Source organism: Pinus tabuliformis, chromosome Q (genome assembly GCF_031772625.1).
Source record: "Pinus tabuliformis cultivar Carrire ecotype Pingquan chromosome Q, CPIR1, whole genome shotgun sequence".
Taxonomy (NCBI): domain Eukaryota; kingdom Viridiplantae; phylum Streptophyta; class Pinopsida; order Pinales; family Pinaceae; genus Pinus; species Pinus tabuliformis.
In genome coordinates, this window is record NC_142296.1 from 420,286,136 (window position 1) to 420,312,361 (window position 26,226).

The 26,226-nt window shown below is 41.1% G+C and overlaps 1 protein-coding gene across 4 annotated transcripts in view; it reads right to left on the reverse strand.

The window, feature by feature from the left end:
• LOC149219992 (putative aspartyl aminopeptidase) overlaps positions 1-26,226 on the reverse strand; it is a 371,039-nt gene that overhangs the window by 310,169 nt on the left and 34,644 nt on the right. For all 4 annotated transcript variants that reach the window (XM_089384594.1, XM_089384597.1, XM_089384596.1 and 1 more), the window contains exon 3: positions 23,303-23,438. In XM_089384594.1, coding sequence (XP_089240720.1) covers positions 23,303-23,438 — 136 coding nt within the window. The remainder of the gene's footprint in view (positions 1-23,302; positions 23,439-26,226) is intronic.

Sequence of the window (26,226 nt, forward strand, 5' to 3'; positions counted from 1 at the left end):
GGGCAGTCATTCAGGACTCCTTCCCACCTGGGTGGAAACCCCGAACTGGAGGTTCCAAATGACGGGCCCGCTTGGGGAGGCGACAGGGTACAAGCATTTCTATCCGTTGTTGGAATGGCAATGGATCTTTCTGGTCATTGTCGAGACTCTTGTATGATGCTCTCGAATCAACGAACATCCTCTTCGTGACCGAGACTCATGCGAGCCCTGTTCGACCCCTCCCAGATATTGCAGGTTACCATTGGATCTCAGTTTGCAGGCAGGAGACGAGGAGCTCAAGAGGGGTCAGAGGATCAGGTGGAGTTGCTTGTTTGGCTAGTGACTCACTCCGGAACAGGGTATCTTTGGTAGCCGAAGATGAGTTTGCTAGGTTTATGTGGATTCGAATTAGCATCGAAGTCTCTCCTCCGAGGGACATCTACATTGCAGTTTGTTACTTCCCCCCATCCTCCTCACCATTTGTTGTCCATAATGGCTCAAATGGGGATCCCTTTATAGACTTGTTATCACCCCAAGAAACTCACCTAGGTTGTATATCAGTGATGCTCGGGAACATTACAAACTCGACAAAATGTTGGATAAATGGTGGATGAATGAAAGAAATGTTGCATATTCAAGCCAGATAACCACTCCTGCTATGCTTAACCCCAGACATGGGCGAACACCCCCAAACTACAAGGCTTTTAACCACCACTTACTCACAGGTTTAGAATAAGGTGATAATGGAGAAGACTGACTACACAAGCAGATACACAGGACCCTGTGATGGCCAGTTGCAACCAATTAGGAGGTCTGTAAATCTATTATCTAATACACAGACAGGATGATAGCTCTCTATGCATTAAAACAACAAAAACCTGCAACCAATTTCAATGATACATGCTAAATTCTAACACAGGTGGGATGACAGCCCCTCTAGTGCTAAACATTCACAGCTCATGAATTAATGCAAAACAGGCACAGCCTGGAACATAGAAGAAGTGAAAAGTGAGCAAATGACAGCAAAAGAAGCTTGTATTAGTTGGAAACGAAGACCAGAAGCTGCAGGTCTCAAAGTAGTTATAGTCTCCAGAAGTTGAAGCTTACAACACACTCACTTTCATCTAACACTCATCAACCTTCATTACATCTCTTTTTTGGGTATATATAGAGTTTCTTTACAGAAATGTTCTACTGTTCCATGCGTGGAGGGGTCATAATGGACCACCAACCGCTTTAACTATCTAATATGGGTCTCTACTACAATCTGACTGTGTCTGCGAATGAATTTGACCTTCTCGGATGTTCTATTGTCCTTCTTGAGCCAGTAGAGTGTAATATGAAACAAGCTCTATAACTGATAAATGTTATGACCGCCTCGAGGCATGTCCTTTTCCTTCTTGGCCATCCTGCTTGTTGAATGCGGTGGTTGAAGATTAACTGCGCAGAGTGCTGAATACTAGCCACCTTCGTCCTTTCAGGAGCATGAAATGGTTGAGCGGTGCTGTCGATGCCCATGATTGCTTCTCAGCCTCTGTCTCCCAGAAGTTATTTCCCGTCCTTTGTTTATGTGATAGAAAGGGTCTTCAGGCCTCTGTTATCTTCTAAATACAAATGGGTATTGCTTTCTGCTATAACAGAGAAATGATGCAACTGTGAGAAATCCCGCCAAATCTGCTTCTTTTGGACTCCAAAAGTCCTCAAGTATGGTTTAATTGTCTATCGGGTCCGCCCTTGGGTCACTGTCGCCTATCGCAGATGGCATGTTCCCTTCGTTCCCTTGTTCCTGGAAATACTTGAAAAACACGGGAAAAAACATGAAAAAGGCCTCCCTCCGGACTTCAAATATTTAAACAATTTCATTCCGGAAACCCATCGGGTCCGGGTCTTATCGTATCGCAAGGCTCCAAGGCTCCCTTTGGTTTCCGCCAATAGCAATCCGGCGATGTAATGTGGGTCGTTGATCTGCGCGCGCGATTGACGGTCCATATTGCATCACTGGTCGCAATCGCTCAATGCACACTGTCTGCGCCAATTTGCCTCTGCCGATGCGATACAGCGATGCGATAAAGCGATGCGATCCGGTCGCAATCGCTGATCGCTCAATGCCTTAGCCCCTTTATATAAATAACATAGCTCCTCGCCGATGCGATGTGGGCCGTTGATCTATGCGCGCGATCGACGGTTCACATTTAATCGCTGATCGCGATCGCAATGCCTCTCCTATCCACGCCGATTGACACTGCCTGCCTATGCCAATTGCGATCCGCCGATTAGATCTGGACCGTTGACCTGCCAGATCTAACAGCTGCTGTGCCACCATCATTTAAGCCTACGCCTGTGGGTTTTTTCATGGTTTTGTAGTGTTTCCGCCTCCCGATAGTGCATTGCCAACCCTCCAAGGGCTCTCCTCTTGCAACTATTTCGATCGGTGGATGACCTTTGACCGAAATTCGAGATTTCAACAGCATGCATGGATCCATGATTTTAAGCAGATTTGCAGACTTTGGGAGTGTTTTTGGATCCATTTTTATCCTTTTGTATAGCAGCGCTAACACTGGCTCCTTCTGGGGATGAGATCCTCCCTGTGAGGTCTCAAGAACCTACAGATCAATGCCTTCCTGACGAAAAACAAATTAGCAAAATTCCTAGTGTTCCATTGGGCATGGAGTCTGACTGATCCTACACTACAACTGATAAAACAAAATATTTACAATTTTTAAGGCCAAAAGACCTTAAACCACATAAATTTTGAGAAAACGCCCATTAACTGGGCCATCAAAAACTGCTTCTCCCCCCATACTTTTCAGTATGAAGGTGTTGTTCCCTTGAATCTGTGAAATAATAAAAGGGCCTGTCCAGAAAGCATCAAACTTTCCATGATTGCCTTTCTTTTCCTTCAGTGCATCCCATTTCAGGACCAAGTCTCCAACCTGAAAATTATTTGCTTTTGTCTTCCTGTCAAAAACATCCTTGATCTTTTTCTGATGTGTTGCAGCCTTTTCAACCAATTGTTCTCTAATCTGATGTAACTCTGCCAAATCAGTGATCCTTCTTGCCACGTCTTCTTCCTCATCTTGCTCTTCTTGAAGGAATTTTGCCACAGGAAGGGTAAGTTGAATCGGAAATACTGCCTCTGTGCCATACACCAGCTTGAATGGAGAATTCCCTGTGGATCTTTTGATGGTCACTCTGTCAGCCCAAAGTGCATATTTGAGCTTGGAATCCCAATTCTTCTTGTTATCCTCCAACAGCTTCTTAATTATCCTTATTAGACTCTTGTTGGAAGATTCTGCTAGACCATTGCCTTGAGGGTAATATGAGGTGGAATGAACCAGTTTAATCCCCATTGAATCACACATTTCCACCAATTCTTTTGCCCTGAAGGTTGCTACATTGTCCGTTATTAACTTATGTGGACAACCAAATCTACTGAAGATATTTTCTGTTAAAAACTTTATGACCACATTATGATCAGCCTTCCTTGTAGGGACTGCTTTAATCCACTTAGTAAAATAATTTGTGGCTACTAATATCCACCTGTGCTGGCCACTGGAATGTGGATTGATTTCTCCAATGAAATCCAAGCCCCACTGCTGAAAAGGTCCTTTTGCCTGTATGGGTTTTAGGGGCAGGGACTTCAACTGCTGCTTTCCTTCAAATCTTTGGCACCTATCACAAGATTTAACAAATGAAAATACATCAGAAAATAAAGTGGGTCAATAGTACCCAGCTCTGAGGATTTTATGGGCTGTAGTCTTCCAATAATGGTGCCCTCCACACATGCTGAAATGAAATTGCTGCATGACTTCTTTTGATTGTTCTTCATCTAGACACCTTAACAGCACTCCAGATGGATCCCTCCAGTAGAGCAGATTTTGATTGATGCAATATTTAGCTGCTCTAAGTTTTAAAGTTCTAGCTTGACTTTGAGTAAATCCTGAAGGGATTTCTAGCCTCAGCAAGAAATTAATTATTGCAGCATACCAATTACAAGAAGCTAGATTCTCGGCCACTAACTGCTTCCTCTGTGGTTCAGCTGTTTCTTCCCTTTTTGCCTGACCATTTTCTGCAATTGTGCATAGGAAATCAATATCCAAAGATCTGCAATTTTCTTCAGCCAATAACTTAGCAAGACCCTGACCTCTGACCAGTTTAGTGGGCTTCAGCTCTATGTTAAATTCTATCATTTTAGCAATCCACTTCGCCCTTCTTCCCTCAGCATCAGGTTGAGTTAGGACATCTTTTATTGCAACAGAAGGCACATATGCAATTATTTTTGAATGCAAGATATAAACTCCGAAAGCCTTTAAGGATTTAATAAGATCATATGCCTGTTTCTCTATAATACCATACCTTAGTTCAGCATCCCTCAAATTCTTGCTGAAAAATGCCACTAGATGCTCTGAACCTTCTTCATCTTGCTGCAATAGAACAACTGCAATTGTGTCTTCAGAAGCAAATGAAAACACATGGAACTCCTTACTGTAGTCAGGACTGATTAATGTGGGAGCTCCCGTTATAGCCTTCTTGATTGAATCGAATGATTTCCTTGCTGTTTCGGTCCATTTTACCTCTGCTCCTTTTTTCAACATGGAGGTGACATGCTTTACCAGCTCAGCAAAATTTGGAATAAACCTCCTGACAAAATTAATTTTGCTCAGAAAAGACTGTATATCTTTCTTTGATCTGGGGACAGTCAAGGCCTGAATTGCTTTGACTCTTTCTGGGTCAATCTGAACACCTGCAGCAGACACAACATGTCCTAACAGCTTGCCCTCATTTAAAGCAAATTGAGATTTTTTGGGATTGACTGAAATTCCAAACCTCCTGCACTTCAAAAACACTTTTTCCTAATGCTGCAAATGATTTTGATGGCTGCTGGAATAAATTGTTATATCATCAAGGGAGATAAGGACAAAGTTATCCTTCACCCCTACAAATGCTATATCCATGGCTCTCTGAAAGGTTGCTCCAGCATTCATCAACCCAAAAGGCATTCTGGCATACATAAAAGTGCTCCAAGGAGTGGTGAATGCAATCTTTCTTTGATCATCTGGATGCACAACAATCTGATTAAAGCCTAAAAAACCATCCAAGAAAGACATTACTTTGGCTCCTGAGACCTTTTGCAGCAAATGCTCCATGTTTGGTAAGGGATAATTATCTTTCTTTGAGCATTTGTTTAGATTTCTGAAATCAACACACAGTCTAATTTCTCCACTCTTCTTCCTCACCACCACTAGATTGGCCACCCATTTTGAATATCTGAGAGGCACTATGATCTTAGCAGCCAACAATTTTTTAATTTCTTTTTTAATCAATGGAAGAAGCATCGGATTTATTGGTCTCAGCTTCTGTTTGAAAGGAACAATGTCTTTTTCTAGAGGGATTTTATGCTTAATTATGTTCTTTTCATATGTTTTCAGGTCACTATACTCCCAGGCAAACACATCAGCAAATTGCCTCATTAAATTGCAGTATTCAGCACTCTGGTCAGCAGATAAATGAGTGGATAGATTTACATATTTAGGCTGACCTAGACTTCCTATATCATGCTTACAGACTACAAATTGGTCTTCTTTTTGGGTAGCCTTGTAAGGCACATCATTTTGGTCAAACAGTCTTTCAAGAGGAATTAGGCCCTTAGGAATATGGTTACTAGGAAGCTGGACAATGCTGTCTTTACCAATTTTATTTCTAAGCTGGGACTGGGGTTTTTCTTCCAAGGCATCATTCTCTTGGTCAATTTGCATCTCAGAAAATTCATCAATGACTTGAAGAAATCTATTAATCTCATCATCATCATTAAAAACTTTCCAATGGTGGACATTATCGGGCAAGGACGGTCTGTACTTCATTTGGACTTCATAAACTAGTCTGGGAGGCATAGGAGGAATAAATAGACTAGCAAACACAGCTAGGGAATCGGCAAGCTGATTTTGGGCTCTAGGAATATATGAAATACAGAAAGAATCAAAAGAGTCTCTGATTCTCCATACCTCGTCTCTGTACGCTTTCAGCCTTGGGTGCTTTGCCTGAAAGGTTTTATTAACTTGCTGAATTATCAAATCAGCATCTCCAAACACCTTTATGCTCTTGATTCCTCTATCTTTTGCTGCATTAAGGCCCAACAGCAAAGCCTCATACTCTGCTATATTGTTGGTCACTTGAAAAACCAGCTTAAAAGACAGTTGAATGCTTTCTTGTTGTGGAGATACTAGCACCACCCCTGCTCCTGCAGTCTCCCTGGAACACGCTCCATCAAAGAACATCTCCCAAACCTGACCTTCTTGCTGTTTCTCGGCCTGAACAATTGGTTTCCTGAGCTGCATTACGGCCTTCTGAGATTCTTCAATTTGGAGAATGCATGCTCCAAAATCAGTGTCCACTGCATATATGGGATGATTTGTAGGATTCTTCTCATTATTGATGATGTATGCCAACTGTGCTTCTCTGTACAATCTCCTGCTTTCTCCTCCAAAAACTGGGACAGTTGCATAAGATAGATCATTTTGTAATGTCCCACCTAGTCTCTTAATCCATCCTCTGGACAACAGCATGCCAAACTTGGGAGGCACATCTGCTACCACAATATCCATCATCATACTCTTCATGGGCAGCTGGGTTAGGGTAATGGCTAAATCTTTGATCAATCCTAGACACTTTACTTTCCTTGAATCAAATGAGAATAGATCATGGTATGGTCTGGTGATATCAAGGCCTAACTCTTCCATGACAGCTTTTGGCATCAGATTGTGGCTGGCCCCTGTATCTAGCAGGCAGTTGTGAAGGATTTTATCATGAATGGTCAAGGAGACATAAAAAGATGGAGAATTATTATCAGCAGGTTCAATCATGGGGCTGAGCACAATGGCAGGCTTATCATCTTGCAAATTAACAGAGTCAGTGGAGGTTTGTTTGGTTTCTAGCTCAAGGGCTTCAAGGATAGGCTTTCTAAACATTTCACTCTTTACCAACTCTACCAGAGGCACAGATATTTTTAACTTCTGGACTTCTGACTCGAAGCTGAAAGAAGAAGGTAACTTATCAGAACCTCTTACCTCTTGAACTGGGGCTTTGAGGATGACTGGGTCAGCTGCTGGTCTTCTCTGCCTGATATTTGTGACTCTGTTTGGACAGCAGCTCTTTGGGCAGGATTCTCCTTGACATTGTTTGCTTGTGATCTTAGATTATACCTTTGCTGTTCACCAGTCTGCAGAACAGCCTCTGTGTCCCATTCTCTACTCATTTGGTCCTGCAGCAATGACTCTTCGTATGCAGCTATTGTTAAAAAGGCAGCACTGCCTTTATCTTCCATGCAATGAATATCATCCTCATCTTCGAATTGTTCCTCCTCCATGACTACATTTTGGAAAGGAGCTTTAACTTTTTGTTCTTCTTTTGACTCTTCACCCCTCTGAATAATTTGTAACTGTTCATTTGCTCTTCTGAATGGATTTGTATTCCTTGGAGCAAATGTGTTTTGCTGCCTTGTTTTTCCTGAATTCTGCTCAACCTCCAGCTTAGATATCTTAGCAGCTAATGACTCCATCATTTTAGTCATTTTATCAAATTTGGGGTCGGAAGATGATGCAGATGAAGTAGAAGGCTGACCTCTCTGCCTCCTTCTATCAGTTTGACTTTTTAGCTTTTCTGCAGCCATAATATTAGATTCCACCTCTAGTGCTGCATCCTGCATATCAGCTAGAGTGGCACATCTCCTTTCTCTCAATAATAGGCAGAAATCGAAGTCAAAAGCATTGGCATAAGTGAGTTTGGCAGAGGTGGGGGTAGGCTTTACCTCAGCTGGTATCTTACTATACATTCGATTGAATCTTTTATTAAAATCAAGCAAAGATTCCCCATTTTCCCTCTTCAGGTTACCAAACTCAGTATGATAATACAGCAAGTCCTTTTTATCTCCCCAGTGCTTCAAAAATGCATCATCTAAAGCTTCAATATCAGCAATAGATCTAGGGGCTAGTTCTCTGAACCACTTTCTGGCCTCTCCATCAAGGCTCTGGACAAAAACTCTCATCCACACATCGTTTTCACTTATATCTAAGTTATCAGCATAATTATAGAAAGCTTCAAGGTGTTCTTCTACTGTTACTCCCTCTGTACCAGTGAATTTGGGCATATACTTCTGATATTCTCCCACAAGCATGGGATTCAACGGAACAAGCAAGACCAAAGGTCCATATCTAGCAGCAACAATTCTTTCTATCCTCGTGGGTGCTTGCTGTCCTGCCATGACTGGGATATGTGGGAAAACACTGGCAGATTGACTAGTATGAAACAATGAAATGGATGACAGAGACAATGGGATGTTATGGACTGTATGGGAAACTTTCTTTGGACTGAGATTCAAAGGGGAACTAACTGAACAAGGGCTGAATTAATCTCTGAAGGAATTTCCTGATTAACAATGTTGGGCTCTAAGTCTTCAAACTGTAATTCTTCGGCTATAACTTTATCTTTCAGAGATGCATGAATTTTCTTAGGCTTACCTGATCCTGATGCCTCTTTCTGTGATGTTTTCTTCAATTTAACAATCTTCTCAGGGTCAGGCACTGGGTCAGCTGGTGATTTCTGAGGATTTCTTCGAGTATGTCTCACAAACTGAGCCAGAACTACAATGTGGAGTCGCCACTAAGTAGGTCCTCTAGTAGAGTCGCCAGATAGATGATTACAACCAAAAAACTACGTTCAAACCTTGTCTGTCATCAAAGCTTGAAACTGTGTCATCTCCCAGGGAAGCTGAGCTTCGATCTCCTCTCCCTGGCAACAGCGCCAATTAATGTTATCACCCCAAGAAACTAACCTAGGTTGTATATCAGTGATGCTCGAGAACATTACAAACTCAACAAAATGTTGGATAAATGGTGGATGAATGAAAGAAATGTTACATATTCAAGCCAGATAACCACTCCTGCTATGCCTAACCCCAGACATGGGTGAACACCCCCAAACTACAAGGCTTTTAACCACCACTTACTCACAGGTTTAGAATAAGATGATAATGGAGAAGACTGACTACACCAGCAGATACACAGGACCCTGTGATGGCCAGCTGCAACCAGTTAGGAGGTCTGTAAATCTATTATCTAATACACAGACAAGATGATAGCTCTCTATGCATTAAAACAACAGAAACCTGCAAGCAATTTCAATGATACATGCTAAATTCTAACACAGAGGTGGGATGACAACCCCTCTAGTGCTAAACATTCACAGCTCATGAATTAATGCAAAACAGGCACAGCCTGGAACATAGAAGAAGTGAAAAGTGAGCAAATGACAGCAAAAGAAGCTTGAATTAGTTGGAAACGAAGACCAGAAGCTGCAGGTCTCAAAGTAGTTACAGTCTCCAGAAGTTGAAGCTTACAACACACTCACTTTCATCTAACACTCATCAACCTTCATTACATCTCTTTTTTGCGTATATATAGAGTTTCTTTACAAAAATGTTCTGTTGTTCCATGCGTGGAGGGGTCATAATGGACCACCAACCGCTTTAACTATCTAATATGGGTCTCTGCTACAATTTGACTGTGTCTGCGAATGAATTTGACCTTCTCGGATGTTTTGTTGTCCTTCTTGAGCCGGTAGAGTGTAATATGAAACAAGCTCCATAACTGATAAATGCTGTGACCGGCTCGAGGCATGTCCTTTTCCTTCTCGGCCATCCTGCTTGTTGAATGCGGTGGTTGAATATTAACTGCGCAGAGTGTTGAATAATAGCCACCTTCGTCCTTTCAGGAGCATGAAATGGTTGAGCGGTGCTGTCGATGCCCATGATTGCTTCTCGGCCTCTGTCTCCCGGAAGTTATTTCCCATCCTTTGTTTATGTGATAGAAAGGGTCTTCGGGCCTCTGTTATCTTCTAAATACAAACGGGTACTGCTTTCTGCTATAACAGAGAAATGATGCAACTGTGAGAAATCCCGCCAAATCTGCTTCTTTTGGACTCCAAAAGTCCTCAAGTATGGTTTAATTGTCTATCGGGTCCGCCCTTGGGTCGCTGTCGCCTATCGCAGACAGCATGTTCCCTTCGTTCCCTTGTTCCTGGAAATACTTGAAAAACACGGGAAAAAACATGAAAAAGGCCTCCCTCCGGACTTCAAATATTTAAACAATTTCATTCCAGAAACCCATCGGGTCCGGGTCTTATCGTATCGCAAGGCTCCAAGGCTCCCTTTGGTTTCCGCCAATAGCAATCCGGCGATGTAACGTGGGCCGTCGATCTGCGCGCGCGATCGACGGTCCATATTGCATCGCTGGTCGCAATCGCTCAATGCACACTGTCTGCGCCGATTTGCCTCTGCCGATGCGATACAGCGATGCGATAAAGCGATGCGATCCGGTCACAATCGCTGATCGCTCAATGCCTTAGCCCCTTTATATAAATAACATAGCTCCTCGCCGATGCGATGTGGGCCGTTGATCTATGCGCGCGATCGACGTTTCACATTTACTTGTTGATCGCGATCGCAATGCCTCTCCTGTCCACGCCGATTGACACTGCCTGCCTATGCCGATTGCGATCCGTCGATTAGATCTAGACCGTTGACCTGCCAGATCTAACGACTGCTGTGCCACCATCGTCTAAGCCTGCGCTTGAGGGTTTTTTCATGGTTTTGTAGTGTTTCCGCCTCCCAATAGTGCATTGCCGACCCTCCAAGGGCTCTCCTTTTGCAACTATTTCGATCGGTGGATGACCTTTGACCAAAATTGGAAATTTCAACAGCATGCATGGATTGGCATGATTTTAAGCAGATTTGCAGACTTTGGGAGTGTTTTTGGATCCATTTTTATCCTTTTGTATAGCAGCGCTAACAAGACTATACACCGACATCACCCAGTACTGTGTTGTTGGGGAAGTCATCCTCCTAGGTGACTTCAATGCTTTAGGGCCCATTACAGTTTATGGTAAACATCTACTGCAGTTGGGGGAATCTCAGGAGTTGTTGATTCTAAATGGTCTCCCCTGTTTCCCAGACTCTCGCTTTTTCACTTGTCGGCCATATGGCGGGGTGCGAGTGTAGTTGATTATGTACTCGCTAGCCATAACTTGCTCCCTTTTATTTGCCATCTCTCAGTATTGATCATGCACTTATTTCCTTCTCTCTCCGATTTGACCTTCCCCTTCCACCCCATCCCTCCCCTCGGGGCCCACCCCGAACTACCTTCCGATTTGACGAAGGAGACCCTGACATTTTCTCCTCTACCCTATGCAAGATACTCCCATCAAAAACCCAGTTCTCCTTGCTTGACTCTACTTCCACTAAATACACGTATTTCAGCTGTCATTTGGGAAGCAACACTCAAATCCTTCCCCCACTCCACTCGTTCCACTTCCATCTCCCCTAAAGTTGGATCTTGCCCCATGAACAAATGGTACGATGATGAATGCAAGACTCTACATCGAGAACTTCAATATGCTTTCACCCACTCTCAACCCTCCTACTTCGAACTCAAAGCTTCTTATCGACGTCTCCTTCGTCACAAGAAGCGACTCTTTGTCCCCCATGGAAGACGAGAACTTTCTGCTCTCCTTGCCCACTCCCCTAAACAATTCTGGCGTACCGTCCTTCCCCGACGATCCCCTATTCCACCTGACCTCGACCCTACATCCATGTTCTCTCACACTTCCAACCTTTATGATATTCCTGGGCAAGCCCAAATCCATGTTACGTCCCCACCCTCTTCCTGTTATCTATTCTCAGACAGAGATATTAGAGAGGCCATTTGGGTGATGAACAGCAGCAAAACAGCCGATGAGGAAGGCTACCAAGTAGAGTTCTTTAAGCATGGTTTCCGTGCTTTGGTTAGCTACTTGGCTAATCTCTTCAACCATGTAGTCCGTGAAGGTTTTCCACCGACATGGGCACACCACATCATCCATCTGATCCACGAATCTAGTTCCAGCTCAAATCCCAATAACTACAGAATGATCATGGTGGGTCACACGTTCTCGAAGTTGTATGCTACTGTTCTACATAGGAAGCTCTCTAGTGACCTTGAGCAGAGACAACTCAGAGCTAGGCGACAGGCAGGTTTTCGACCGGATCATTAGACCATTGACCACATATTCACCCTTTGCGCTATGATTGAGATGCCACGACACCGCTCTTCGAAAGTTTATTGTTGTTTCATAGATTTTCGGAAAGCTTTTAACTCTGTTCCGAGGGAGGTCTTGCTCCAGAGACTCAGAGATATTGGCATTTCTACAACCCTATTGACAGCGATTATCCGCCTATATGAGCCTGTTCTTGGTCGTCTTCATGTAGCCCATGGGATGTCTGATTTCATTCGAAGCACTATTGGGGTTAAACAGGGTTTTCCACTGCCCCCTACCCTGTTTGGGATCTATATTGATGAGTCGGAAGCATTTCTACACGAGCATATCCAGGACACTGATGGTTGCCTTCTTCACCAGGTTCTGATATCTATTCTACTCTTTGCTGACAACATGGTCCTCCTCTCCTCATCCCCAGAAGGATTACAGAGGCAGCTAGATGCCTTAGCTCTGTTCTGTGACCATCGACAGTTGACGGCCAACCTGGGTAAAACCAAGGTTATGATCTTCAATGGGATGAAGAAAACCTCAGACCTTCACTTTCTATTCAGAAGGGAGGAGATTGAGATCACCAACACGTATACTTACTTGGGGGTGCAATTTTCAGGTCCCCGCTTCAGTTTACGACCAGCACTTCAACCTCGGATCAACAAAGGATATGGATCCTTAGCCCTTCTCGAGAGATAGTGCTTTCGACATCACTTCCAGGACATCTCGTCCAAGATGAGCCTCATGGACACCTTGATTCGTCCCACTGTTCTATATGGCTCAGAGATTTGGGGACCGTCTTTACTTGAGTCAGACTGGGCTTCAGCTAAGAGAGTCCAAATTCTTCTTCTTCGCCGCATCATTAGGTGCAAACTAACAATGTCGTAGCACATCATCCTTGCAGAGTTTGGAGCTCAGCCCTTTCGGCTTGAGACGGTCTTCAGATTGGTTTCATTCTTGCATCGTGTCCAGGGCTTGGCAGACTCGATAAAGAGTAGGGACCGTTATCCTTACTTGGCATATTGCTCTTCTGAGACTATTGCCCGTTCTACTCCCTCAGGCCGAGCCAGATGTTGGTTTACAAGAGTTTCAAACCTCTTAGAGTCAGTGGGAATTCAGTTGGATCGTCTCCCTCCTTTCTAATATTCCTTAGATGCTCCTGGTCACCTTTTACCTACTAGACAGGAGCTAAACAAGATCATCAGGGAGGACATCTACAAGCAGTTCGTCCAAGTCACCTGGGTCAATCCTCCAAGAGGGTTGCGCCCAAAGATGGCCTTCTATGCTGAGCACTTCTTGGAGTTGAGAGACAGGCTCATTGTTCGACCCCAGTATACATTTCACCACTGGATGCATGCTCTTCGCATTCCTCTAGGTCAGTTCAAAGTAGGTTCTCATAGACTTCGAGTAGAGACAGACCACCAAGTGGATAGACTAGACAAGTCTGCCAGGTATGTCATTTACAGGAAGTGGAGACCGAGGTGCACTTCATCCTTGGATGCCCTGTCTACTACGAGATCAGAGGAAGGTTTCACTGCTTGTTCAGAGATTCTCGGACCCTCGCGACTTTTTCAAGTACCTTGATCAGAGATGTTTGGCCCTATATATGCAGGAGGCTCTTAAGTTCCGAGCACATATTCTTCAGCCTCCCATCAGACCAGACCCCACACAGAGGATCACGACATTTTTCAGGGTACTACCTTCAGACAGGGGCACCAAGAGATCGATTGATACCAGTACGTATCCAGACTCCATATCAGTGAGGATCCATGGGACCTCACCCTGCCACACGAGATCTCAGCAACAGTTTCGTCTCAGATCCGTTCCTAGGAGACAGACTAGGTCCTCCAGCATTCAACAACATGTGAACCCCCACAGGACACGATTTAGTGGACAGTTTGCACTTGCCATCGGCTCTTCATCGAGCCATCGGCTCTTCATCAGGCCAACAGACATTGTTGAGTTTCTTCAGCGTTATTCATTCAACCTCAGATGTTAGGAGAGATGGGTTTGATCCTCAGACCTATTAGGTCCTGGATCTTCTCCGCTAGGGCCAGATGTTGATTTACTTCATGCATTGTATTTTTTATAGGAGACCGTTTGGTTCTCCCGCTTTGTATATACCTCAGTGTACTCAACAGTCCCTTTGACCTACTTTGTGGTCATTAGTTGGACATAAATATAATTATCTTATCTTATCTTATCTTAGAAGAGGACCCCTCACTTGGCCCTCACTTGGCCTTCTGCTTACCCTTGCTTGCCACAACAAAGTTTTCCTCTTCTTCGAACCTCTTCTTTTGATCTCCCTGTTAATCACTTTCTAGAATCTCCTCTTCGACGAAATCATCCCAAAGCCTCGCCCAATCAGGGAGGCCATCTCAACCCATAATACACTTGACAAAGACCTCCTAGTGCTTCGAAAAGCCATTCAAGGCTATATGCACTAGCTCATCCTCAACGATCGTCACTCCAACAGTAGCCAATTCATCCCTTGCTTGTGTCAACTTGCACAAGTAAGATGTCATGCTCTCGCCCTTGGACTTTCTTGTGCCATGCAACTTATCCTTAAGCATCATCTTTTGACTTTGATAGTCAATCTGATATAGCTTCGGGAGCGCATCCCACATCTTTGCAGTATCCTTCTCTGACAGATGGGGTATGAGATGATCTTTAACCCCATCGAAAATAATCCTCTACGCCTCAGCCTCCTTGACCTCATGCAAATCAAGAGCAATTGGATCTGAGCTTGGAAACACCATTATTGTATTAATGAAATTCCATAGCTTTTTCTCCTTGAGAGCAGTTCATATTTGAACCGTCCATTGCAAATAGTTCAAAGAACCCTCAAGCCTATCCTCATATCGAACATTGGCTGCTATTGTAGAATAAAACCCTCAAAGAGATTGAAAACTGAAACCTTATTTTGTTTGTCCTGAAACCCATGTCAAATATCCTTGGCTTTGTATTCAGAGTTTAGAGCTCTAGTACCATGTTAATTTCTTTAAACCTGGTTACAAATTTATTGTTTAAACAAATAAGCACATATCTGAAATAAACAATGCTTTTTAATCTTATTTATAACAATAAATATTCTGAGTTTTTAACCAAATAAACAACAACAACAACAAAAAATACTTAAAACCAATCACATGTGATCACATGCAACAGAGAATAGTACAGATATACCCTTGAAACCCCATTGTGGGGAAAAGCAGCAAACATTGGGCTTCTTATTCAGCTTGAAGAGAATTTTTTTTTTTACAAAAGTCTTACAGGAATTTGCTCCAGCAAATACACAGCAAAAGATCTTCGCCTTCTCTCTCACTCAGCAGTTGTTCAACCCACACATGCAGCCCAGGAAAAGAAATTTTGTGCACAAGGAAAGCTCGGCCTCTCGTCACAAGATAAAACTCAGCCTACTCTCTCTAAGAAATTTTGGCTAATCGATCCAAGATAATCCACCCTCTCTATTCATATCGTTACCCTGCTCTCACTCTGGTTGGCTCAATCTAGCCTCTTCTCACTCTCGTTGCCAAATATTGTGCTCCATTGAATCCCAACTCATGCCAATCAATTGTCCCTCTTCTTTGGTTCGAACCTCCTATTAAAAAGATCAAACCCTAATCTCAAGCGAAATCCCTAATCTCAACAATTGAGATTAGAACTCAACTAACTGAGATCAATGGCTACGACTTAATCTCTCGTTGACTTTGCCTTTTTAGTAAAATGGTAACCAGCAATTAACTTAAATTGTTGCCTAAAGTCTTGACTTAGGAAATTCATTAATTAACAGTTGTAGGCTAAGTAACCGGATTCGTTATATAGGGGCCACGTGTCCGAATCCGGCGTGTCGGACACAATTCGCTCGGAAAACGTGTCCAAAAAACATGACACGTCGAATCCTATCAGGACACATCGAATCCCAAGAGTGTCATGAAATTCACCAGCGTGTCCCGATTTTTTACAGCGTGTACAGGATTCGTTTGGCGAAAAAGTGACCTGTGTTTGTCCGGACCATCATTTGGAAGATATTTGTTGGTTGCATTCCCTTTATTTCTAGCAAGATATAGTGTAACACGGTTAGATGTATACTGGAAATCCTAAATGTATAGTGGAAGTCGGATTTGAGTAAATATTCAGGATGTACTTATTAAGGTTTTGTTCATGATGATGTCAATCAAGTAAGTTATTTGAACAAGAAGTTTTGATTGAGGAATCTTTCAACTATAGGATCACAAGATAGCCGTTTTATTTGTAAGTCATTAATGATGGTTTCTATTTTTCCTTTTCTACATGTATCATCCAGATTTTCAATAGAATGTTTCACATTCTCTTTGATTGGACTTGGTTTTCTTGTTTCCATATCTTTTCTGGGCGCAACTATGCACAAAGTTGCAGCATGTGTATGGTTTACAACTTTTATGTGAAATAACATGCTATTGAGGCTTGCCCCAAATTGCAAAATCTGGGGTAATTTAAATCCTTTTATCCCAGGTCATTGATTAGAAACATAAACAAAATCGACCTAATGCCTCCACAATCACATTCTGCTCCGGCATAGATTGTGAATTTCCACTTGATACCATGCTCTCTGCAAAATGAGTCAATCTCATTAGTGTTGTACTCTCCACCAATATTAGATTTCAATGCCTCGAGATATTTATCACTTTGCTTTAAACAGAAATGTGTTGTCAGTGTGTTTATCTTACTATCTTGTAGTTGTAAGTTGTCTTTCAGTTATGAATTATGAATCATGATTTATGTGACCAATACTACTGACATGTATTTGAATTTTGTATGTACTATGCATACTATAGATGAAGATCTATGTTTGAAATCAATAAATTTGTGTAAGAAATATCTAATTTTTAATATATATATATATATATATATATTTCAATAAAATAATATATAACAAATCCTATGTGTCCTGTTCCAGGGGGTCAACGTGTCCGAATCCGACACCACGAATCCCGAATCCCCGTGTCAGGGGACTTAGGTTGTAGGAGATAATTGAGGTGACTTGCTGCATGTCATGGCACCTGATCCATGCAGAGTCACCTTCCAATCTACAATCTCAACACTGGCTCTTTTCCAGCACAAGGGGAAGAGGGGTGGGGGTATAGGATTTCCCTATTAGGACTGCCAATCTTTCCTTTAAATCCATACCAATATTGTGATTGGCAAAACAGAATATTTAATCCTTTTCCAATCAATAATATGTTGTGATTTGAACTAGACAAGTGCCTTATCCAAGTGTTATGGAGTTGGGAAAAGCTAAGTGTTTGGAACTCGAGTATGAAGCACACTGATTTGGTGAACACTAAAACTGCACTATTTACCCATTATAACAGATCTATAATTACACTTTCAGCCAAGTACAAGTGCTCAAATAGATACACGAGCAGAACCATTAAGTATTTGCATCAATATATAAAATCAACATTATGAACATATGAAGCAATAGGACATTCTTGTATGGAATAACAGCCATGAAAATTACATATCGAAGATCTGATTTCAAAAGAGCTTCAAGAGGACAAACAGGTCTCTCTTTTCAGATGTGTTGCTAATTAAAACCCACTATAAACAGTAAAATTTATGTCCCAGCATTTAAAAAAATAAGACAATAAATACAAGAACAGCAACCCTACGTGCAATATAACACCCCTGGAAAATTATAGATCATAGCTCCACATCTGCTCAAAAGATCCTCAACAACCAGTACACTAGTTTAGAATTTTCTCTCCATAATGACATCATCTGTTGCAAGTGAGGTGAAGCCCTCCTTTTATAGCCTTCCCTTGCATCTACTAGTATGACTCTGTAGACTTTAACAGTCAAATCGCTGCACAAAGGTGGGTCCCTTGTCCCACAAACAAGGGTGTCTCATACACCAATTCAATGTCTGGCTTGGCCATGACCTTCAAATTTGATTATTATTATTATTATTATTAATATAAAAGAGCTCTAGAAAACCCTATCCATTTCTAGGGTTCTATTTGATTGGTTCACAAGCTTTGAATGTGTTGAGCATGTAACATGTCCACCTCCTAGGCCAAACACTCCTCTAATAAATATATATTCTTTTTGGCGAGAAAGAAAAAGGAAGCTGTTCTAGATGCATCCATTGGAGTGCTCCTCAAAATATCCCCTCCTTTTTTCCATGTGTGAAAAAGGGTCCATAGATGTTATGTGTCATCATCTCCTAAAGGGTGTCCTCCTATAACTTTCATTTATGCCTTGTAAAGTAGGTTAACAGCCCTCATTGTGCCTCCAAATATGCAACGCATGCCTTGAGAACTGTGAAGATAACAAAAGGCACTCTCCAATGGAAGAATATGCATCAAAATCTGTAGAAAACTCCTTCAAGGCAAGATTATCAACCCAATATATGAAATCATCCTCCAACTCAAGCGCTCAAGATTCCATGCATCTTTCAGTGGTAACAAGATACCTTTTTAGAGCACTCGGAAATTATTTCATGTCCATCGAATGTCAAGTTAGCATCATCGAGAGTACCACCATCAATATCACTTCACATGGTGATTAAGTCGATGATGACTATCACTTCTAATATACCTTTTAATATTTCTAGTATCACTATTTAGACTCCCTCATTGATTGTCAATAATAAATAATAATAATAATCTAGTTTTAAGGTCACAGCCAAGCTAGGCACCAAATTGGTGTATGAGACCCCCTTGTTTGTGGGACAAGGACATGTTACCCACCACCTGTGGGTGACACCCATAGGAGAAATTTTTCTCCTAGATGGTCCTCAGTCGACAGCCCCTTGTAGCCACCACATAGCTTGATGTGCCATCATCTCTGCCAATTGAGCCAAGTTATTATACACCCTCGCCCACCTGTCATAATCGTATGTTTGAAGGTGGGCCTTCCAACCTCGAAGGTATGGCTTTCATTATGTAGTTGGGTACTTTTGCTTACTTATCATGGACGCTTTTGGCATGGATTAGTGGGGGGATTCTATGGAAAGAATGAGCTTGGTTTGTACTCTTGTCCCTTTATCCAACTTGGTGGTTAACCTTGTATCCTAGTCTCGTGGGATCTCCTTTATTGGCTACTAGCTTTAGGAGTGGCACTACATGGGAAATCCCGATTTTGGTTGCGTGGTCCCGCTTCCCGACACCACATACATCACTCCCCTCCGCTCATAATAATCCCTCTTCACATGTTTCCCATCTAAGTCCACATTTGTCTATTGCATTCACGAGGAGTTAGCCTCCCCCTCTCCTTGTCCACACTTTGGGTTGGGCCTGGAACAATGCCCCAGAGGTTGATGCAACTAAAAAGAAAATAAAAAACATAATTTGGCCACTCTCAACAGGAAAGATACCATAAAATGCAAAAAATGGTAGGGACATACAAATTTAGCATGTGGGCAAAAACCAAACATGAGCTCTACCCCTATCACTATGGACATCACCCTGTTTCCTAGGGCCCCTATATTGCCCCCCCCTGCAATCATTAAGGAACCCATGATTGTCCCAACCCTTGGTGGGCTATGAACTACCCAACCTTAAGGGGGTATTCGTTGCTATATCATTCACATCATGCTCTCATCCTCTGGAGCCCCGAGCAATTATAAAAGAAAAATCAATAGAAGGCAAAAGGCATATGAAGACAAGGGGGAAAACAAAGGTCAAGGTAACTCATGTACCACAATTGCTCCCTCCTACATCTATACACCCAAGTGTGGGCTTCCCCCATCATAAATACCCTTGTACCATGGCATGTGGCTTGGAGCCTTCCCCTGATGCCCCACTTTGTTCCATCATTATTTCACATGACACCAGTGATATGATGGATGTACCATGGACAGGTTGAAACCACCTAATAGGGTCCTTGATTAACCTCTTTTCTTGAACTTGGAGACACTTGTACACTCTAAAGCTCATTATGAAAGGGCATGCCACTATGAAGTGCCTACTTGGTTCCATGATTTGTAAGCTTATTTACTCAATTGCATTAATGAATTGTCGTGTTGGAACGTGAAGAGACGCATTGGATTTTATACAAGATTGTAGGTGGGTCTTCATCTTGGGGTTTGGTCTCCCTATACGGGGTCCAAGACCTTCAAAGGGTCTTAATGGCATTTGTAGGGTGTGTGTTGAAAGCCATGGGCCTCCATTATAACAGAGAGCAGATGACCATGCCATGGGATCCTTCAATACCATTCATTGCTCGCTCGTGTTCCACTTGTTTGATGATGATGATGCACCTGGACCACCTTGCCCAGCCGGCTACACACTTGCACCACACACTTGGCAGTTGATCCAGGGCCCAAATGGGGTTTTGTCTCACCATGGGAGACAAAGGGAGGGCTTGCATCATTGTTCCAGCCCTTGCAAATGAGATGCATGCGTGTTTGAATCAGTTGGAGACCCATATGGATGTTTTTATGCCCCCACAGCCACTTGGGAGCACCACAGGTCATTTGCTTGGAGATCAAGGGGCCATCCCCTTCATCACTATTTTTGGAGCCCTTCCTCTCATTTTGACACAAGGGACTTCACTAGGCCTTTCAATGGACCTCCTAGCTATTGTATTACCATTTCGGCCCACTTGAGAGGCTTATTTTTCATGTTATGAAGTTATTTGGTGGGCTTGTCACCAAAGGATGTTATGTTGCACATTATTTTTATTATAGGGGCATTATTAGGCATAATTAGGCCATTCGAATCCCTTTGAGGATCATATAAATATGAGAGAGGTTCATTTGATCTCTCATCATCACTTGGATTTGGGATATCTCTCTCTAAAGAATTCGGACCTGCAATTGTGGAATGATTTTGGATGATTAAATGCATTTTGATGTGTGGAAAGTTTTCGCTATCTCTCTTGGAGCTTCTCTTTGGCAAGATTGTGGATGGATATACTCTTCTTTGTCTTGTAAGTGCAATATAATGTTATATTTTTGTTTTAATGGATGTCTAATGCATGGAATTATTTTCTTATGGTGAAATAATGTGCCCTAATTAATGTGAATTAGTGGAATCATTGAAACTATTGGAGATTTTTGCATATGTTATTCATTGGACAAGGAATGAATGAATGTTCCTAGGGGATAATTTGCATTTGCATCCTTGAAACTCCATAATAATTGCCATCGCAGTATAAAAGTCTAAAGTTTCCATGTAGTTTCACTAATAGATAGTCAAGTTGCTTCTTTAGCCCCCCTTGAAGAGTGAAGTTCCTAAATCTTGATCATTGTGACTCCAATCTTCCCAATAGCTAAGCACTAGTCCTAGATCCTTGGTGATCATATTAACTTAACGAAATATCATTATTTAACCTATTTTCTTCCTCTTTTCTTTGTCTGTCTAAGGGTAAGGAGATTTTCTAGGGCTTCGTGCAAAATTTTAGGGAGGAGGAATTTAGGATTTTGTCCAAACAAGTTTTTTCATTTATGTCTCCTCTAGGCATCCTCCAGTTTTGAACGAATTCCAACAGTGGAATTTCAAATAAATTGGTTCCCTGGCTAACACACCAAGTGGGAACCCTTGAAGCTACTTTGACTTGGGGATTTCTTGAAGGTTTGATGTAGTTCATCGTTCAAAACCTTTTCTCTTAACTATAGGTGATCATTGGATGAGCCTTTACCACTATGTATCTCTCAACCCTTGGTCTCTTATAGTATTTCTCTCAAGGGGATTTTCGTGGAAAGTCACCCTAGCTTCTCCCAAAGCTCACACTTAAATTGAATCTTTCCATTGAATGAGCCACCCTTGCCTGACTTTGAACCCTAGTATAGAGTCATAGACACATCAATCACAAGTGAGGGATTTTGGAAGTTTTGATCTTAGGCTTTCATCATTATTAAATATTCCTAAGCCCGAGGTCATCCTTCATAGGTATTTCTTGGGGAGCCTTTCAGCTTTTCTTTAAGCATTTGAACCATTGATTGAGCCTCTCCTTTGAATGGGCCTTGGAAGTCACATTATGCCTTTCCATTGATCCTATCATTCAAGTGATTTCCTTTATACTGGGACTCCCCCCATCGATGAAATTCCTTAAAGAGCAGGGGACATTGACTGAGGTGACAGTGGGCCTTTGTCACATTGTTGTTACTTGGTTTAGTAGTAGTCCCTTAGGAACCAATCCTAAGACCCCTGCTAGATTGAGCAGTAACAAGGCCCCTTTCGCGCAATGATTTAACAACTAAAGTCCACAGAGGTGTACATACTCTACCCCTTTGGATTTGAACCTATGACCTCTTACAAGGAAATGCATGTTCCTAACTAGTAGGCCCACTCAAGCAATACCTTTTTTATTGTAGTTGAGCAAGACATTCAATTCTTGAAAGAGGGACGAGTTGTAAGGGGTGAATTTGTATCTCTCTATTTTGACATCTTATTACAATAAAAGCAGATTAATATGCCTATCATAAATTTACGTAATGAAGTAATATATTTATGTATTGCATAAATACAGATTGAAGAGCAGGGAGTTGTATGTACTATAGACAGTTGTGATTGCTTAACTTCCTGACAATTATGAGGCAAGCAGAAGACGTGGAGGTTGTCCATTCTCTATTAGACTTACTCTGTCTAAGTAGTCCCCTTGAGTCCACAAATGCATGATCCTTTCTAGAAATGTTTTGATAATAACAATTCAGCAATTCTTTGTTTTTGTTGATAAATGATGGCATCCATGTATGTGCATGTATCTAGACTCGTATATATCCGTACTTTCTCTATATGTTCTTGTCATTCTGAAGGTCGTACTTGAGAATACTATCAAATTGCGGAAAACTATTAAGTTTATCTAAGTGTAGTGCAAAGTAAATCATAACAAGGACAATTTTATGTCCATGTCATCAAAAACATGAGTTTATGATGCACAAAATGGTCTAACACGGCTAAGAAGGTCTAGACACGAAAACCTACAAATCAAAAGTAATTATATGAATGGAGAATTTTAGTCATCATTTCTTGACCAAATTCATTAGATTGCAAGTTCAATTTTGACATGTATCATACATACATTGCCACAACCCTAAATATGTGCAATAGGATCCTATATAGGTCGACCTTTCAAACATAGACCCATGCATATAAGCATATTTCTATGCAACTTTCCCTACAACTATAGTTAAGAGCAGCCACAAATGTCTAATCATTCACAGAAATTTGACACATCTGCTTAATCATAATTAACTTATTACAAACAAAGATGTTTGTTAAGAATAGAAAAAAGCATGTAAGGAAAGAAATAGAGAACCCACTTTTCTCCAACAGCAAAAGCTATTATGCAAGACATATTTCGAGTAAAAAAGTAGCGCCCACCCGGTTGTACATCCCACTCATCTTGTTCCCTTAATTGTATAAAACCAGCTTCTAGTAACAACCGCTTTGCTTCAGCTACAAACGTCCAGACAAAAAATAAAAAAAGAGACGTTACAATTGTAAATGCATTTTCCACACAGACTAAAAAAAATACTCAACTGATAAAAGAACATTGTTTTTAAATTGCTGAACTAGAACCAAATGTGTTCTTCTATCTTTTACCAATATGAAGACAATTATACTATATAAATTTTGTTCAGGAAATTCACAAGGTGTGTATTTTATAAATTTTTTGATGAAACTAATTTATATTTTGTTTGCTATCATCGAGACAGATTTTGGCACAAATATGTAGCTTCTATATTGCTTCATAACATTATCTTAACTAATCATGACAATATGAGAGACAATCATGGATGCTTGTGCCTTATCATGACTCAATCCAATCTTTGGAGGATATTATTATGTGTGTGCTTTGAAAATGTAAACAATTAACCATGGTTGTTATATCATCTATACATGTTTAGGGTCAAGCAACTCAAATTTATTTTCATATTGTAGCCTAGAGCTTGGCAAAGGTGTGTCCAATCATGATGGTCCTATATTATTAGGATCTAAACTAAACCTCGATTTGAAAATAGGGTAGATGATATGGTAGGACCATGACAGGGAATAAGCCTAAACAAACAACATGCTTAAACAAATCAGCAATGTAGGATTAAGGGAGTGAATACCTTGTATGAGGAACTCATCCCAAAGGCATTCCTTGTCAAAGGAAACCAAGCAACAATACCAAGAATACTTCCAATAGCAAAGCTATAGGGGAAGGCACATAAGGGTCAAAGACACATATTACCTTGAGTGAAAGTCATGGGCCCACTATTATCAACAAAAAGTGATAATAGCCTTAGTCGCTGTGAGGAAAAAATGCCTACAGAATTGTAATATTTGTGAAACAATCTAGATAGCAAATGGGCAAGACAATGAAGCATGCTCGTTGAGAACCTTTCTTACTAAGTTTATGACATCGCATGATTGAAACATGGATTATGAAATAGGCTATTTCATAAGCTAGCCCACCTTGAAAACTATGTTCAGAAAAGAGTGGATTGTTAAGAAATGATGGTGAAATTATAGATGAAGTATTCAACCTCAAGGAGAAAAGCAGCAAGCATACATAGCTATGATCTAAAATTAAAAGCGTTTATGAAAAGGATGGAAACACAAGTCACAGATGGGTTAATAAAGCAATGGCTTATGGAATGGTTGTTGCCAAAGTTCAAAAGTAGGTTGATTGTTATAAGCCCTAGTACATACAAAGAAGCATCGCTATGGTATTGAATCTAGAAAGTGAAGACCATGGGAGTGCATTTGTTATGAAGAGAGAAAAGCAAGTGAGAGCACCAATAAAGCATTATTCACAATCAACAATGATTAAATAACCAATAGTGATTGATGTTTTAAGAGATGGGATGGCAAAAACTATAAAAGAAATTTTACGACTAAAAAGAAAATATGCGGTGTGCAAGAAGCAAAAGAGAAGTGCACATTGAATTTGAGTGTATCTAGGAAGTGTTCAATCATATATGTCACTATGTGCAGTTATTTATCATCATTTGTCTGACTATAAATATAACCCAAAAAATAGAAATGATAAACAATTAATCATTATTAGAGAAAGCAGTGACAAGAAAGTGAGAGGGAATCCAACAATAATAATAACAACAAATGCAACCCTCCAAATAAAAGGTCGTCAACATAGAGTGATAAGGAAGGGAGACCACTGTTACAATGTTATAGATGTGGGAAAGGGCGACATTTCAATAGATATTTACAAAAGTAAGACCCAAGTTATGTCAACAATGCAAACCTAAAGATCATAGCAATAATAATTGTCCATGAAATAAAGAAGGCAAGTCAAGTATACTAATGTGTAAAAAAGGGCACATGCAAAGAAATCTTCAAAAATGATAAGAAACAAGAGCATGATAAAATAGGATGCATCACTCCATACTGCAACATGTATCTAACAATAAATAGTACTTCTCATAGTCAAAGTGCTGGAAAAAAATAAATGGAGATGAATAGTTAGAAAAATAGAGTTTTCACATTCTTGAAAAATAGAGAATAACTAGTGCAGCAAATTATGAACCAGTGTTACCAATGGCACCCCTCAATACCACCCCCCAAAAAAACCACTCCAAGTGGGAGCATCCACAAAGCACACTTCCAAAATTCGAGAGCACGACGCTCCCTACCACTATTGGGAGTGTGGTGCACCCTAAGACACTCCCTTCCACTATGGGGTGCATGGTGTGAAATTTTCTAGTTACCCAAAAGCTGTTATTAACCCAGTTTATTATTTCTATTACTTATACACAACATATTTCAATCTTCTGCTGAAAGTAATAAATAAAAACATGAGCAGCACCATCCAGCAAATTAAAATTGCAGCAGAAAATGCAAGAAACTAATCACACAATTAACAAAAGTATGTTTGGACAAATGTCCCTGGAAAAACCCCAATGTGGGGAAAACCAATTTTCAATCTGAGGGTTTTATTATTAGCTTCAGCAAATCTGCTATTGAGAAAGTACATCAACTGTTTGCCTAACATTGGCAAAGCTCCAGCAAATAAATGATCTTCACCTCTACCAATCAAATCGACTAGTGAAATAACCCTACAATGGCCACATGTTTGTTCACTAAACTCTACATGTGAAATCGACTAGTGAAATAACCTCTACTCAACATGTTTGTTCACAGTATTTGCTCGAAAAAAGCCCTACAAATATTAAAAAGTTCCTCCTTGAGAGATTGGGGAATCTATTTTTGTTGAAGTAGGATATTTATAACATTTGTC